We start from the raw sequence: 16,085 nt of genomic DNA, 5'->3' as shown, positions 1-16,085 counted from the left end.
AGGGTCCAATCAGAAATGGAAACCACATGTAATTTTCACTTTATAATTAAGCAATCATTTTTTTCAGCTGGAAACATCAGCCTTTAATTCTGCTAAGAGTTCCAGTGTTTGCTCTTGACTCGGTCAGCAGGAGTGTCAGATACCCTGGGGCAAGAGGAGGAGGATCCACCAGCAGTCTTGCTCCTCCGTGAGCCACATCTCAGTGACAGCAGAAGACCAGAATGGAACAGTTCACCATGGAACAGAGGAATTTGACTCTAAAGAAATATAACTACAATAGGAGATTAACCATGGGAATGTAGAGACCTCTAAAGAATACCCTGGGCTAAGGGGAGAGTGCTCATGGATGGCCATGCCCATAAGGAGGGGACCAGGTTCTTCCCAAGGCTGAGGTCCAGACCTCATTGGAGGAGGCATGATTGCAGCCTACTGAGTAGCTCAGTTCACAGGTCATCTGGCCCAGGGTTGTTCAGGCCTGGTGAGGGGGCTGCAGAGAGAGCAGGGCTGTCAGGAGCCTGCTGGCAGGCAGGGCCTGGGGTACATGTGTCCATCTTGGAAGGGCTACAGCTGGTCAATCACCTAACCAGAACTAGGGCTATGTCCTTGCTGAGGATCTCCGTGGTTTGGGAGCACAGATATAGCAGAGTGCTGCTGGATGTTCCCACACACATACTGCTGCAGACTGGGCAGCCGGGCCAAGAAAAACCAAAACACAGGACTGGGAGGAGGAAGGGAAGCCAACTTCTTCCTGCAGTGTCCCTCCAGCGCCCTCTACTGACAAAGCTTAATATTATATTCAGTGTATAGGGAAAATGCTTACAGCTCTGATCTCCTGGAGCAGGTAAGAGGGAGATTTGGAGGCAAGAGGCAAAACAACAACAACACAAACAAGAATTCCCAAGGTTCCCATCCCATAGGGGTAGGAAGTATAGGCTGGCTGCCACAAGATACACCCACAGCCCCAAAGTTCCAGACAAGGGCCTCTATTAGTTATCCAATGCTGCATAACGTCTCTCTAAACCTCAATGTCTTAAGACAAAAATGATGATGTATTATCCCTTATGCTTTCTGGGGTCAGGAACTTAGGGATGCCTAGCTGTATGGTTCTTCTGATTCAGGGTCTCTCATGTGGGTGCAATCAATATATCAGCTTGGGCCGGTCATCTGAAAGCTTGACTGGGACTGGGTGTACCTTTTCCAGTGTTGAGTATCACTGGTCTCATTTCTCCTCCATGTAGACTCTTCCAGGTGGCTTCTTTAGTGCCCTCCCATTGTGGTGCTTGGCTTCCCATAGAATGGGATGTAAGAGACCAAGGTACAAACAACACCACCCTTTATAATATAGCCTGGAAGTCACACACCACCATTTTTGCTGTGCTACAGTAGTCACAAAGTCTAGCCTTGGTTCAATGTGGGAGGAGACCACACAAAGGCACATGTACAAAGTATCATTGGGGATGATCTTAGAGGCTGGCAACCACAGAGGCCACAAATCTGAGGCTCATTCCCTGAAGCCACACTCTGGTTTGGAGTTTTCGGATGTCTTTATGCCTTAGGTAGCACATTTAAGTATGTCTCATAGGCAAGCTCATTTGAACTACAGAGTCATAGAATGTAAGAGTGGGATAGGACCTTAAACCTCAACTAGGTGAAACATCTTAAATGCCCATCCCAAGTTATACAGCCAGGAATTGCTGACCTGGAATTAGATCTCCGTACCCTAACATCCCATTCTCTTTTCTCAGATTCAAGCCCACTGACTAGGTACACTGGACTCACTGTGGAGTGTGTTGGGTACACTGATCCCTGGGCCTTCTCTGATCGGCAGCACCAGAATCCCTGATGACAAGCAGCGAAGTGAGGGAGTGCTGGCCACTGAGCAGGGACCTATCATGTTTTCCAAGCTCCCTATTGTATTTTTCAAGCTCTCAAGGTAGTGTGGATGAGAAGCATTAAATTGGGAATCCCTGTCCTCCACTGCGTTGACTGAAGAAGTTCAGACTTCAGAGCAGAGACCACATGACACCACGTGGAGGCCTAGCAGGTCCTGAATCCACACCTATACTTCTGGGACAGGGTGTCCTGCTGGCTCCTGGTGATGGTTTGGAATGTACTCTTCTATCACTAGGAGCATCATATTCTCTTCACTGAATTCTTTTTTTTTAATATTTATTTTTTAGTTGGACACAATACCTTTATTTATTTATTTTTATGTGGTGCTGAGGATCGAACCCAGGGCCTCGCATGCACTAGGTGAGCATTCTACCACTGAGCCACACCCCAGCCCTTCACTGAATTCTTGATTCAAGGTGCTGTGTTGACTTTATCCTGGGCCACCTTGATCTTCCTGGGGTCTGATGAAGCAGGGCTGACCTCCTGATCAGTGGCCCCAGGTGGCTAGCAGCCTCACCAGTCACAGCCCTTTGCAGGCACCAAGCATACCAGGACTGCAGGAACCCTGGCCATTCCTGGGCCAGAGGAGCAAGATGGAGCTTTCAGTAAAGGGGCCTAGGCCTAACTCGGAATGTCTTGAGTTTGGGCTCTGTAGCACCTGAGGCAACTACTTTGCATATCTTGCTCAAATGAGTCCAGATTATCTGTTCCTATGAGACAAAGTCAAATGCTCTCAGGATATCTCTTTCTAAGGAGAAGGATGATCATTTCAATACCAATCTATATGTTTCCTATCTTCTTAGTCCTGATTTCACTTAGTAATTTCCTCATCCAGTAGCAATTAATCTACATTTTTGGCTGGTGATCAAGTCCCTCTGATTCAGAACTTCCCTCCATTCCTGTCTTCTTTAACCTCCGAAATTGTTACTGGGTTTAGTTCTACACAGTATTTGTGTTAATAACATCCAAATTAATCATAATCATGTTGAAATAACTATAGCCACTCCACCTACCCGTGTATCAGGCACTAGTCCAATGACTTTGCTACATTGAGTCTTCTGGTCTGAAAACCACTGCCAAGTAGCTATTTTAATCACCATTTGTGTGTGTGTTTGTGTGGTGTGTGTGTGTGTGTGTGTGTTAGGTCCTGAACCCAGCACCTCAGGCAGGCTAGACAAGTGCTCTACCAGCTGAGGTACAGCCCCGTCCTCGATCCTCCATTTTAAATGAAGGAAACCAATGCTGAGCAGCATTAGGAAATGTATCCAAGGTCCCAGGTGGCATAAGTGGTGGACCGCAATTTCTACCCAAGCCCGACTAACTCAAGCAGCTTCTGACCACTGTACTCTGGAGCCTCCCATGACTACTTTTACAGGATCTATGATACATGATGGGCCAGAGCAAAGATTTCTAGGTCAGAGACCAATGCTTCAAATTCCAGTTCTGCCAGTTTCTGGTTGAGTAACTTGGGGCAAATTATTTGCTCTTTGTCATACTCTTCATTTATAAAATGAGGAAGACAATTCCTTTCTCTTGGGGTTCTTGTGAGAATAAGGAACAGCAGGGTGCTTAGCGCATCGCTGGTGTTCACAACAGCCATTCTAGCTGAGGCCTTTTCATTGGCTTTATTGTACTTTTAGCCCGTGCACAAGGCCCAACTCATCTCTCCTGCAGTATTCCCTCTGCACGCCAATTTCGAGTCCTGGGATTCATTAGGCCCCGATTTGTATACAATAACAGGAGAATCTCAGCAAAATAACAGGAAAGCAAACCTAATTTGAGAAAAAGCATCGGAGAAAATGACTCAGAGGACATGACAAGTGTGGCATCCTTCCTGGATCTCTATTTTCTCTACCTTCGGATTTTTTTTTTTTTTTAAAGGGGTCATTTCTTTCCTGATGAAAATGTCAGCTGCTTCCCCTGCGACAGGCAAGAACTCATATTTCTGCCAAATGAAAGGTAGTCTCCCCTGTCTCGGTGACCAGTGCTTCTCCTTCTCCTCTTATGCTCTATCTGTTTCACCCAAACTGGTCCTGTTCCATACTTCCAGCTGTAAGTCTCAGGTATCTGACTCCACATGTAGGCTTCCTGGCAGGGAGATCTTGGAACAATCTAACGCAGTGCCAGGCGGTGACACCTGTCTGTGTACTGTCCTTTCATCTCTGTACCCTGTCCCTGAAGCCATGTCTATCATTTCTAATAGAAAACTGTGCTTAAAGTCCTCTTTCCTAACTTTCCTAAATAGAAAAGAAGTCATGTCTTCCAGAAACATCTTTCTGGATAGAGAACTGGACCCAAAAGAACATAATTGGGTTAGAGGATGCACAGTAAGGTTTTCATTTAGTTAAGGGCAGGGGGACTTATAACCAACTGCTCCACCATTGTTTAATACAAGGACTTTCCAACCTCAGTCTTGCAATTGGCAAAGTATGCAGAACCTGAGCAGCTTCATGTTCCCAGTTCTTTCCCCATATTCTAGACAAAGCCATGCTAGACAAAGCCTGATCAGAGGCAATAGAAGAAAGAAAGAGGTGGGGGGGGAGTTTGTTTTGTTTCTGTCTGATCTATTCCTTCACCACAAATTGCTGTTTTTACAAATCTGAATTATTACCAAAGAAGACTTCACAAATCAATAAGGAACTTACTGGTATAAAAACAGGTAGCAAAGCAAAAAAGAAAGGAAGGAATCAGGTTTCTTCAGCTGGGGGCAGAGGGGAGGCTGAGACCCAGCCACTCTGGGTGAAATACCAAGCAGGATTAGGAAAGCTGACCCCTAAAGGTTGCACTTGACTCTCCAGATCCCCCATCTAACCTGCACTCCACCTGAGGAGGCAAGGGCCAGCACACTCCTCCATCTGCTCTAGACATTTCCTTCTGGTGGAATGTGGGCCACTTTGGGGCCAGGAGCTATGGGCACAGGGCAGTGGCCAGAAGGCTGGAGCACTGGTTTCACAAAGCATGGTCCACCTAGTAACTCTGAAACTTGCAGGTCTCTCTCAATTTACAAGACAGAATTTCTGGGAGTAGTTAGAAATAACTCTTTTTTTTTTTTTTAGTTGTAGATAGACATGATACCTTTATTTTATTTATTTATTTTTACGTGGTGCTGAGGATCAAACACAGTGTCTCACATGTGCTAGGCAAGCACTCTACCACTGAGCCACAATCCCAGCCCCAAAGTAATTCTTATATAAAATAAAATGTAAGAATCACCAAGAATGAACATAAGAAGCACCAATCTAACAAATGTGTCAAGTATTCATTATGCACAAAATAATGGCTCCCTGAAGATGTCCATGTCCTGATCACCCGAACCTGTGACTATACAGAAGAAAAGGGAATAAAGGTTGCCAATCAACTGGACTTAAAATGAGATTAGACTGGATCATTTAGGTGTAAACACAGGACTCTTTAAAAGTAGCAAGAGGCAGAAGACAAATCAGAGAAGTTCAAATGACGAGAGAAAACACCACAGTGATGCAATGGGAGAGGGATTCAACCTGCCATTACAAGCTTAGAGGATGGAGGAAAGGCTGCCAGCCAAGGAATGTGAATAGCCTTTAGAAATTGCCAGAAGCAAGGCCCATACCCCTGTCAATATCTTGATCTTATTTCACTGAGACCTGCACCAGACCCATGTCCTACCAAACTGAGATCATAAAGTCCGAGTTGTTTTAAGACTAAGTTTGTGGCAATGTTTTATAGCTGCAGTATAAAACCAGTACAAAGAAGTTAATAGTAAACAATTACATTCAAATACATTGATAGATGTGATATAAAAAATGAGCATGTACAGAATTATTTCTGAAATGCATGAGGTTTAAGAGACTTTAAAGAGCACAGGTCCAGGCTGATTCCAAATCTTGGCTAGTGTGAGAAGTTGTTATAGTTTGGATCTTGACCGTCCCCCGAGGCCCACTGTGTTGAAGGCTTGTTCTCCAGCCCATGGCACTATTGGGAGGTAGTGGAACCATTAGGAGGTGGGGCCTAGCAGAAGGAAGTCAGAGCATTGGGTACATGATCTTGAAGGGAATATTGGGACGTCAGTCTATTCTCCCTTCTCTCCTGCCCTCTCTTTTCACTTCTTGGCAGATTTGGGAAAATATTCATCAATGGTTCTAAGTCACAGTTAGGAGAAGTAAGTTCATACATTTCAGTACCTGTAACTTCCTCCACCTCCACAATCACTCTCTCCATGATATCCTGTGCTGCCACAGGCCCAAGACAACAGGGCCAAGCAACTATGGACTAAAACCTTTGAAACTGTGAGCCAAAATAGACCTTTCTTTCTAATAAGTTCATAATCCCAGGTATTTTGTTATGATGACATAAAGCTAACCGATAGTGCTGCAATAAATATGTAAATGCAGTTATTCTTCAATATACTGATTTCCTTTCCTTTGGATACATAAATACCCATTAGTGGAATTGCTAGATTGTTATAGTTCTATTTTTAACTTTTTGAGAAACCTCCACACTGTTTCCACAATGGCTATACTAATTTACATTCCCACAAACAGAAGTGGAATCAACCTAAGTGAATATCAACTGATGAATGAATAAAGAAAATGTATATATTAAATACATATATGAATATTATTTTGCCATAAAAAGGGATGAAATCCTATTATCTATGACAACATGGGTGGAACTGGAGGACATTATATAATTACATTGTTATATTTTTGTAGCATTGCTATATGCAAATAATATGCAAATATGAACACCACCCTTTATGAGGATAAATTTTTCTTTGATTTCTCTGGCTTCTAAAGCAAATCCCATTTGGAAAATAAAAATAGAAAATTACTCTGTGTTGGGTTAAATTTTGTTCATACATTTCAGTACCTGTAACAATGCTCCCAATGCCACCCCTAAGCTTAAAGTGCCTTGTTCATGCAGAAGAATATTGTGAACTTGAATTGAGTTAGATAGTACTAGTGACATATAAATAAACCAGGCACAGAAAGACAAATACTGTATGATCCTACTTATTTGTGAAATATAAAAAAAATTAACTTATAGAAGTTGATAGCAGAACAGTTGCCAGAAGATGAGAAGAGTAAAGGGTGAGTAGGCAGATTTGGGAAAATATTCATCAATGGTTCTAAGTCACATTTAGGAGAAGTAAGTTCTGATCAGTTATTGCACACTAGTGTGCCTATACAAAGCAATAATGTACTGTATATGTCAAAAAAGCAAGAAAAACGATTTTGAATGTTTTTAACCACAAAGAAATGATAAATGTTTGAGGAGATAAAATACACTTACGTTGTACAATGTATGCACATCACTTACGTTATACAATGTATGCACATATTGGAATGTCACATGGTACCCATAAGTATGTCCATTATTTATGTGTCAATTAAAGTAATTTTAAATAAAAGAAAAGAGTAAATATATCTTTTTATTTCCCCAGATAAGTGTGACTTGGGGATTTGTTATATAAATAAGGAGATGAATTAACAATGTGTAAAAAGAAGAGATACTTATAAATGCTGAAAGCAGAAAAAAAGGTGATTATGAGAATAAAAATTTGCTAGAAATTGGATCTGAGTATAAATCTGAGGTCTGAAATAAAATCAAAATTGAAAAAATACAACAAAAAAAAATTCCCACCTGTTAGAATGAGATCATATTTCTAGGTCCTGATTTCTAGCCTCCTTATGACAGCTGCACTGGTTACTTCCATGTTAGCTTCTGAAGGTCCACTTCCCACCCATCTCCCTGAGGCTCTGTGCCTGGTATAGGTTTGTAGATGGCACCACCAACTCCCCTACTTTCATGGAGGCAGCAGAGGAAACTGGGTTCCACCAGAGGGCAGCACCTGCAGGAGACTGGAAGGCACTCCTGCTAGGGGCTGACCTTGGTCTGGTTCCACCCTGAAAGGGTATCCTTAAATTTTATGCACTAGGCACCTTCCTTGCCTCACTCTACAGTAAGACCAAGGAAGAAATAAATTCTATCTAGGATCCAGGAAAGTCTTCCAGAGAAGGTGGCAATTTGATGACTACTCTGAGCCCAAAGACCATCTAAAATTCTCACGTTTTTCACATAACCTATTCCCACCCCACCCCACAATAGACTAGTTTGGATGAATTACACCAAAGTTCACATAGTTAGGAAAGCAAAAATGAAGTCATGAAAATATAACCTGACAGTACTGCTGAAAACAATTTAACTTCAAATGACCCTGGATTAAGCAATTTACATTATTATTATGTATATGCAACATTGTTATATGCAAATTATATGCAAATATGAACACCACCCTCCATAGGGATAGCTTTTTATTTGATTTCTCTGGCTTCTAAAGCAAATCCAATTTGGAAAATAAAAATAGAAAATTAGTCTGTGTTGGGCTAAAAAATTTTGTTTATGCATTTAAATGCCTATAACAACACTTCCAATGACACCCCTAAGTTAAAAAAGTGCCTTGTTCATGAAGAAGAATATTATGAATTAAAATTGCACTAAATGGTACTGGTGAATGACAAAGATGTTTCCATCTGTGTCTATAGGGACTTGAGAGGTGAGTAACCCAACCAGCCCATAGGCAAGGGTGGTCATGATAGATTAAATTTATATATGCTTAGACATGAGTTTCCTGCTAATTTTGGTAATTTCTCATTCCTTATCCTCCTTGGGATCTTGAATGCCCATCTCAACCTCAAATATTTTTATGAAAAATATAATAACAAAAGCATATGAAGAAGACTGTGGCAGAAGAAGGTGGTAATATTAATGTTCCAAATAAGGCTACAAGAAATTCAGAAGTGGAACTTCCTCCACCTCCACAAGCATTTGTTTCCTGCCCATAAACAGGAATGCCATACAGAGTTGCTTCCACTTATTTTTGGAAAAACAAATGTAAAAAGATTTTTTAAAAATAAACCCCATGGATCTGCAAGCTAATGTTTCCACTCTCCAGTGAGCAGCACAGCCAGCTTTGCTTGTTTGTTTTGATTTGTTTTTGTAATGGTACTGGAGATTAAACTCAGGGGTGCTTTTCCACTGAGGTACATCCCCAGCCCTTGTAATTTCTTTCTTTTTTCTTTTTTCTTTTTCTTTTCTTTTCTTTCTTTTTTTTTTCTTTTTTTCTTTTTTTTTTTTTTTTTTTGAGACAGACCCTCCCTAAATTGCTAAGGCTGGCCTCTAACCTGCAAACCTCCTCTTTCAGTCTTCTGAGTTGCCCATGGTGCCCAGGTAGCTCCTGAGCATTATGTTCCTTCTGGTGGCTACCTTCACAGACCTACCTGAGCTGGGAAGAACCAGAAGAAGAGGTTGCTGTTGTAGGTCTTATTCACAGTGAGGTAGCCAGAGTAACTGTGTATGTTCAGTCCTAGAAAAGCAGTGACCGAACTCAGTTTTCTTCCTAGTGGGGAAAAAGAAAATTTACCCGAAGATTAGAGAAAAATATACAAGGTGAGCTATCTCAGTCTTGGCGAGTCTTCACCTACCCAGGTACTAGATTGGGGATGAAGTGAACAGAGAAGTCACAAAGGATTTAGCATACAGGTACTTAACTCAGCCAATGCCAGCTTCCTCCACCCATCCCACATATTCCACATACACAATTTAGCCAGGAGCAAGTGAAATTTTCAAACCCCTTTTTTTTGGGGGGGGGGGGGTGAATATTTTGAGTTGTATAAGAAGGAGGGAAAAGAAAACCAGCTATTATCACATCGCGAGTAAATTAAGGTGTTCACACTGGGCCACATGGAGAGGAGCAGGATAAAGCTACCTGACCCCAAAGAGTCATATACAAGAAAAACAATGTGGTCACAAAGGTCTGGGTCCTGGGAGCCCTATGTTCTCCACACTCTGGTTCTCATGAAGGCAAAGATCTGCCATGTCCATTCAAGGGAGCAGATAGAGGCCTACAGGACCAGGGGTAGTTGGAGCTGGAGGGAAGAGGCAGGCAGGGAGCCTGGTGGTGACCTATGGCTACTCAGAGAGAGCCAAATAGGACAATGGGGCAGTTGTAGAAGGCAGAGTTCCGGGCTTTAGTACCAAGCAAACAGACAAGGACAGAAACGGGGAAAGAGGGAAGGAAGCTCAGACAGCTGAGGACACCCAGGAGTAAATACTTGGAGGAGTTAACACTTCTAAGGCAGTGATACTAAGGGCCTTACATTATATGGGAGTTTTACAGATAAGAAAGATGAAGCACCGAGAGGTTAAATAACTTGCCTGAAGTCACACAGTCAGTGTAGCTGGGATTTAGACTTAACTGCAGGGTTTGTTCCTTCCCACAACCTACTACAGGGCTGCTCAATTAGTTAGTGAGTAGGTGTAAGCAGCAGGGAGCAGAGGGGAAGCAGTGATTAGGAAGGGCATGGAGAAGGAACAGAAAGTGGGTATCAGGGTGTGGAAGGAGGAAGCAGAAAGGGATGTCTGAGTGGAAGATGAGAGTCCTTCAGTGGCGATGTGCAATAAAGATTAACTACTCCAGAAAAGCTACTTAAGTCTGAGACAAGACAAAGAATATGTCCAATAAAAGTCTATGCCTCAAGAAAGGCTATTTATATCTGACACATACAAAGTTAGAGGCTGGTTAGGAACTAAGGAAGCTTTACATGCCACCAACTAAAGATGGCTTTGGTGGTGGACTAGAACCCACAGGCTCTGGAATGCTGAGTGCTGATCCCCACATTCAGCCACATCAATGCCCTGGTGAGAATATTTACACCCAATGGAATGGGTACTACAAATCAGAGCCCTGAGCCCCAGAGCAGTTGTTGACCTTTCACCAGCACAAGTGGCTCTGAGACCACAAGCTCCTCTTTTACAATGAGCACGCCTCCCAAAGAGGAAACTCGTCTTGCACACACAGTTCTTTTTCCCTAGTATTTTGCTGTTTCTAGCACTACTAATGGGCCAGTTTTGTGACCCCTGGAGCAGCCATTTAACCTTGCTGTGCTTCAGCTCCTCCTTTATGAAAGATGGGCTCCAGATGGTACAGGAATACAAGACTCCCCATGTGCAAAACCTGTGGGGAGGAGCCGGCTTGCAGCGGGCACAGCCATCATCTGTGAAATACATCTGCTGATGAACAGGAGAACCTGGGAGCAGAGGTCACGGTGGGGATAAGGGAAGTCTTCAGGGGCAGTTGCCTGAGGGTCGTGCTGGGCTGGCACAGAAGAGGAGGATAGGTTTCCAAGTTGGCCACCCCTGGGGTTTGTGTCCTCACTAGGCCCCTCAGCAAGCTACTTCATCTTGGAACCTTTTTTCTTTGATGCAAAATGTGGATAAGCATTCCATGGCTTTCTGTGAGCATTTGATGGAAAATTTGCATTTACGGGGGCTGGGTTTGTGGCTCAGCAGTAGAGCGCTCGCCTCGCACGTGTGAGACCCTGGGTTGGATCCTCAGCACCACATAAAAATAAATAAGTGAAATAAAGGTATTGTGTTCAATTACAACTAAAAAAATAAATATTAAAGAAAAGAAAAATGTACTTACAAACGTGCCTAGCAGGGAGCTGGACACAAAGAAAGTTCTGTTCAATAAAGGCTGGGTGTCACTAGCCCATGGACCATCCCAAAATGACATCTAGAAGTCTGGAAGACCTGCCTTTTCCTAGATCAGCCCAATTCTCCCAAACTCTATGTTTCACACCATTCTCTTCTCGATGAGACCTACCCCTCCAGAAAAAAAAAAAGAAAAGAAAAAGAAAAGAAAAGAAAAACTGGTGTTGGGGGTAGAGAAGAGCTGTAGGAGAAAGAGATTTCTGGGAACCAGGTATTTGCTGGCCCTCCCTCGACCCCTCTAATCTTCCCCCCAGCTGTCATTACCTCCTCTCCACTGCTTCTACTCTCAATTACTCCAAAGAAAGCTCACCCTCCAGGGTTGGACAGCCTTTAAAATGCTTTTGAAATATTTTTAGCAAAACTATTAATCTCAAAGTCAAACAGAGACACCTCTCCCCCAACCCAAAAAAGAGAGAGAGGAAGAGAACAAAGACATAAAAATTGAACATTTGGAAATGGGTGAGATGTGGACCAGAGAGAGGCAAATAGTCAGGAGGGGATTTGAGAAAGAAGACAGAGAAAAATGAGAAGGGTCAAAGTATAATGAGAAAAATAGAAAATATATAATGGAAAAGAGCTGGAGGGAATGGAATATGGGCGAGAGATGATTGAATCAATCTGTCTTGAGGCCAGCACAGCACAGGGTCCACTGGCCTGCTCAGGGAAGGTTCAGAGACTCACCCCTCCCTCCCCTCCTGGGAACACCAAAGTTGCTCTCTTGCTACTTTGTCCTTAGGTCCATTCCATGGTTTCCCTCCTCCATTCCAAACTGCCAGAAAGCAGGAAATTCTTTCTATTTCTCTTCATATCCCCTGGGATTTAGCATCCTGATTCACAACTTAAGACACTGAATAAATAATTCTTAATGAATGCACATTAATGAGTAGGTGGATGAATGAGAAAATAAATGCATGAACTATACCAGGCCGCGTGACACCATACTAGGATTAGTTTCCTTCCACCCCTGTAATCCCAGTAGCTCAGGAGGCTTAGGCAGGAGAATCGTGAGTTCAAAGCCAGCCTCAGCAACTCAGCAGGCCCTAAGCAACTCAGTGAGACTCTTGTCGCTAAATAAAATTTTTTAAAAGGCTGGGGATGTAGTTCAGTGGTTAAGTGCCCTTGAGTTCAATTCCTGATTAAAAAAAAAATCTAATGAAAGACAACTTCATTAGTATTTGAAGACACTTAGAAGCCTTCCCTGTAGTCTATAAAGATGTGTTTGGCCCCTTTCACATCTTAAATTCCTGTTCATCAAATCACAGTAAAACAATTAAAATTTCTTTCAACCAATGGGAATTTTTGTATTTTCAAAGGTCCCGTTCATCCTTCCAGAGTCTATTAATGGAATGTGGAAAACAACCTACCAAGATGGAGGAGTTTTTATCTTTTTGGCACCATGACTCACCATACAAATGTTTTAAAACAGTTTTTCAAAAAGGAAGAGGTTTTCTTTGAAGTGATTTCACTTCCTCATTGGTATTTACTGCTGTCACTGTGTTTGTGATATTAACACTTAAGGAAGATCGGAGTGTGGCCAAGGCAGGCTGGATCCAGCTAATCAGGAAACATGTCCTGTTCACCAACACTCATCACCTCCTAGACGAAATGTGACCAGCCCATAAGGAGTAAGAGGACCCAAGAGCAAAATACCCTTTAGAGTTTGGGAGACGCCCTGTTTGTAAACATGCTAAAATCTGTCTTCTGCATTCATCTTGTTTCAGAGAACAAGGATTTATTCTAGCTGCAGAGAAAGTAAACATGCAATTACAATTACATAAAACTAAGCCAGCTAATTGGGGATTAAAAAAATAAAAATTTCCCTTGTCTTTTTGTGAACTACTGTTTATCTCAAAAATGCTCAGTTGTGATACCAAGACTCATGTTCCTAGGGTTCTCACAAACTCAATAAACAAAAGGGATTTAGGGGAGTGATCTGACCATCTGTCCAGAGCTTCCTGAACTTTCAGCAAAGCGGATGAATAAAATTATCCTTAATTATGTTGTCAGGGCTGCATCTGAATACCCAGATGTACCAGCTTTTGGATCAGCCACTTAAAATTCCATGCAAAGATTTTGACTGCATAACATAACTTTAGAAAGTGACATTTCGTACAGATTCAGTGTCTTAAACGTTGTCACTCATAGGGTGAAGATCTACCAGGGTTGGTGCAGAAGGACAGAAGACCAAACTATACCCCCTGGATTCTTTCTCCTCTACTGCTCGTACCCAGAACTGAGGAGGGCTCATAGGCAAGAAAATCAGGAACAGGAGAGATGTGGACAACTCGATATTGTTTTCACTTGGTTCTACCAGATTTATGACACAGACACACCAAGGTCACTTTCATTGAATGCCTTTGTTTAAGCTGTCTTCCTCATTCAGGGGGCACAGACCTTTCACTATTTACTCAAATTTTCATACATACCCTCAAGTCTGGAGCTGATCATGCAGCACAGGGTTTCACAGCATGGGGTTCTGGGGTTGGCAGGCACAGGTTCTAATTCTGGTTCTGCCACTAAAGAGCTTTATAGCTCTGGATAGGATACTTCATTTCTCTGAGACTCATTTTTCTCATCTACAAAATGGTAACAATAATTATGCATTCTTTTTATTTTTTTGGACCCAGGATTGAACTCAGGGGCACTCAACCACTGAGCCACATCCCCAGCCATATTTTGTATTATATTTAGAGACAGGGACTCACTGAGTTGCTTAGCTCCTCACTTTTGCTGAGGCTGGCTTTGAACTCGTGATCCTCCTGCCTCAGGCTCCCAAACTGCTGGGATCATAGGCCTGCTCCACCGCACCCAGCACCCAGCTCACATTCTTCATTAATATTGCTCCAAGGACTAAATAAGCTAATGGATGTAGAAAACAATGCCTGACATGTGGCTGGGACTCAAATTTAAATTTGTGGCCAGGCACGGTGGCACTCACCTGTAATCCCAGCCTCTTGGGAGGATGAGGCAGGAGGATGGTGAGTTCAAAGGCAGCCTCAGCAAAAGTGAGGCGTTCAGCAACTCAGTGAGACCCTGTCTCTAAATATAATACAAAATAGGGCTGGGGATGTGGCTCAGTGGCTGAATGCCCCTGAGTTCAATCCCCAGGACAAAAAAAAAAAAAATGTTTTCCAATTTGCAAATATGTACTAAGTGCTTATGACATACAGGTACTATGCTAGGTACTGGGGATATAATGACTAAATATTAATTATTATTTTTACTAATATAGCTACCATTATCATTTTCTCCCTAGATTATGTCCACCAACAGCTTCCTTCTTCAATTTTCCAGCACACCTAATTCAGATGTGATGCTTCAGTGTACAGTGCCTTAATTATGTCATGTGTGCACATCTGATCACTTTAGAAAACCCCAAGCTTTTAAACAAAGGAAAATAACTACAACAGGCAAAACACAGCAGAAATCAGAAGATTTGGGCATTACATCATCTATTCTAGCCCATCTCTATTACCTGTATCCCCTTGAGTAAATCAGGTCAGGTATTTGAGTCTCAATTTCCCCATGTGTGGATTGGAAGAAATCCTACTAAATTGATTATCATGGTTATTCAAATCCTTTTTTATATATATTTAGTGTAGATGGACACAATAGCTTTATTTTATTTATGTTTTTTATGTGGTGCTGAGAATCAAACCCAGTGCCTCACACGTGCTGGGCAAGCTCTTTACTGCTGAGCTACAACTCTAGCCCCCGATTCCTCTTAAGTGGTTTGCTTTGATTTATCATTAGTGAATGTAGCCTAAGTCATCAGTGTCCAGTAATGAAGGGAGCTGAAGTATAGGTATGTGATCCAATTTTGGGCTTGGGTGAATGATTCAATGCCTCCTCACACACTTCCTAAGGAATCAGCCTCAGGCAACAATCTTGTAGCTTTTCTACATCAGGTGAAAATGAGTCCTTTTTAGAAATATACTGAATACATTGTCAAAGTTTTTCCACCTTTCCTTAGGAAAGAGATGGTGAAACCTGGAGCCAATGTGTATTTCAGAAAAGGACACATAAGCAGAACTTCAACCCTTAAAATATGAGAACATCTGGATTTTAAAACAAAAAATGATGACATCCTATTGGCTGAAAACATTTCAAGTGAAAAGAAAATTGTTTCCTTTTAAACTTCCTTATAGAATACTCAGATTTGTTTTCAACCTTTAACAGTTTTCCTAAACTTTCCAGGACCATCCATTCCCATTCCATCTACCAGCACAGGAGGAGACTCAGCCTTAGCCCCTGAGACTAGGGATGAGCATGTTCCACCAAGGTCTCCGTTACTTAACCACAGTCTCCACCAAGGGATTCCTCATTCCCCCCGCCCAGCTCCTGCTCTCCTCATTTGTGCATATTATCCCTGCCCTCTTCAAGAAGCTTCCTTGACCCCATTGCTTCCACTGACCAACACCCCATCTCTCTGCTTCTCCTTACAAGTAGCTCCTCAAAATAGCTGCTTGTAAGCTACTTCAGAGTTCAGGAATCTACTGAGATTAAATCACTCATCTATACCTTGATTTACCTGAGTACAAAGAAAACATAAGGGGAGATGTGGGTCATCAACTTTAGTCTCTGATAACATCAAATGACATCTTTCTTTTTATTAACAATAATACTAGAAAAAGCCACGATCTATAAAATAAATCCAT

The 16,085-nt window shown here is 42.3% G+C and overlaps 1 protein-coding gene across 1 annotated transcript in view; it reads right to left on the bottom strand.

Moving 5' to 3' along the window:
* Window positions 1–16,085, bottom strand: part of CPVL (carboxypeptidase vitellogenic like) — a gene marked incomplete at both ends in the record, with an annotated part of 126,950 nt that overhangs the window by 94,467 nt on the left and 16,398 nt on the right. Inside the window, one exon of the mRNA XM_081288182.1 lies at window positions 9,153–9,271. Coding sequence (XP_081144308.1) covers window positions 9,153–9,271 — 119 coding nt within the window. The remainder of the gene's footprint in view (window positions 1–9,152; window positions 9,272–16,085) is intronic.

The sequence above is a fragment of the Spermophilus citellus genome, assembly GCF_964194105.1.
Source record: "Spermophilus citellus genome assembly, chromosome: 3".
In the NCBI taxonomy this organism is placed as follows: domain Eukaryota; kingdom Metazoa; phylum Chordata; class Mammalia; order Rodentia; family Sciuridae; genus Spermophilus; species Spermophilus citellus.
This window is presented reverse-complemented; position numbering and strand designations above follow the sequence as displayed.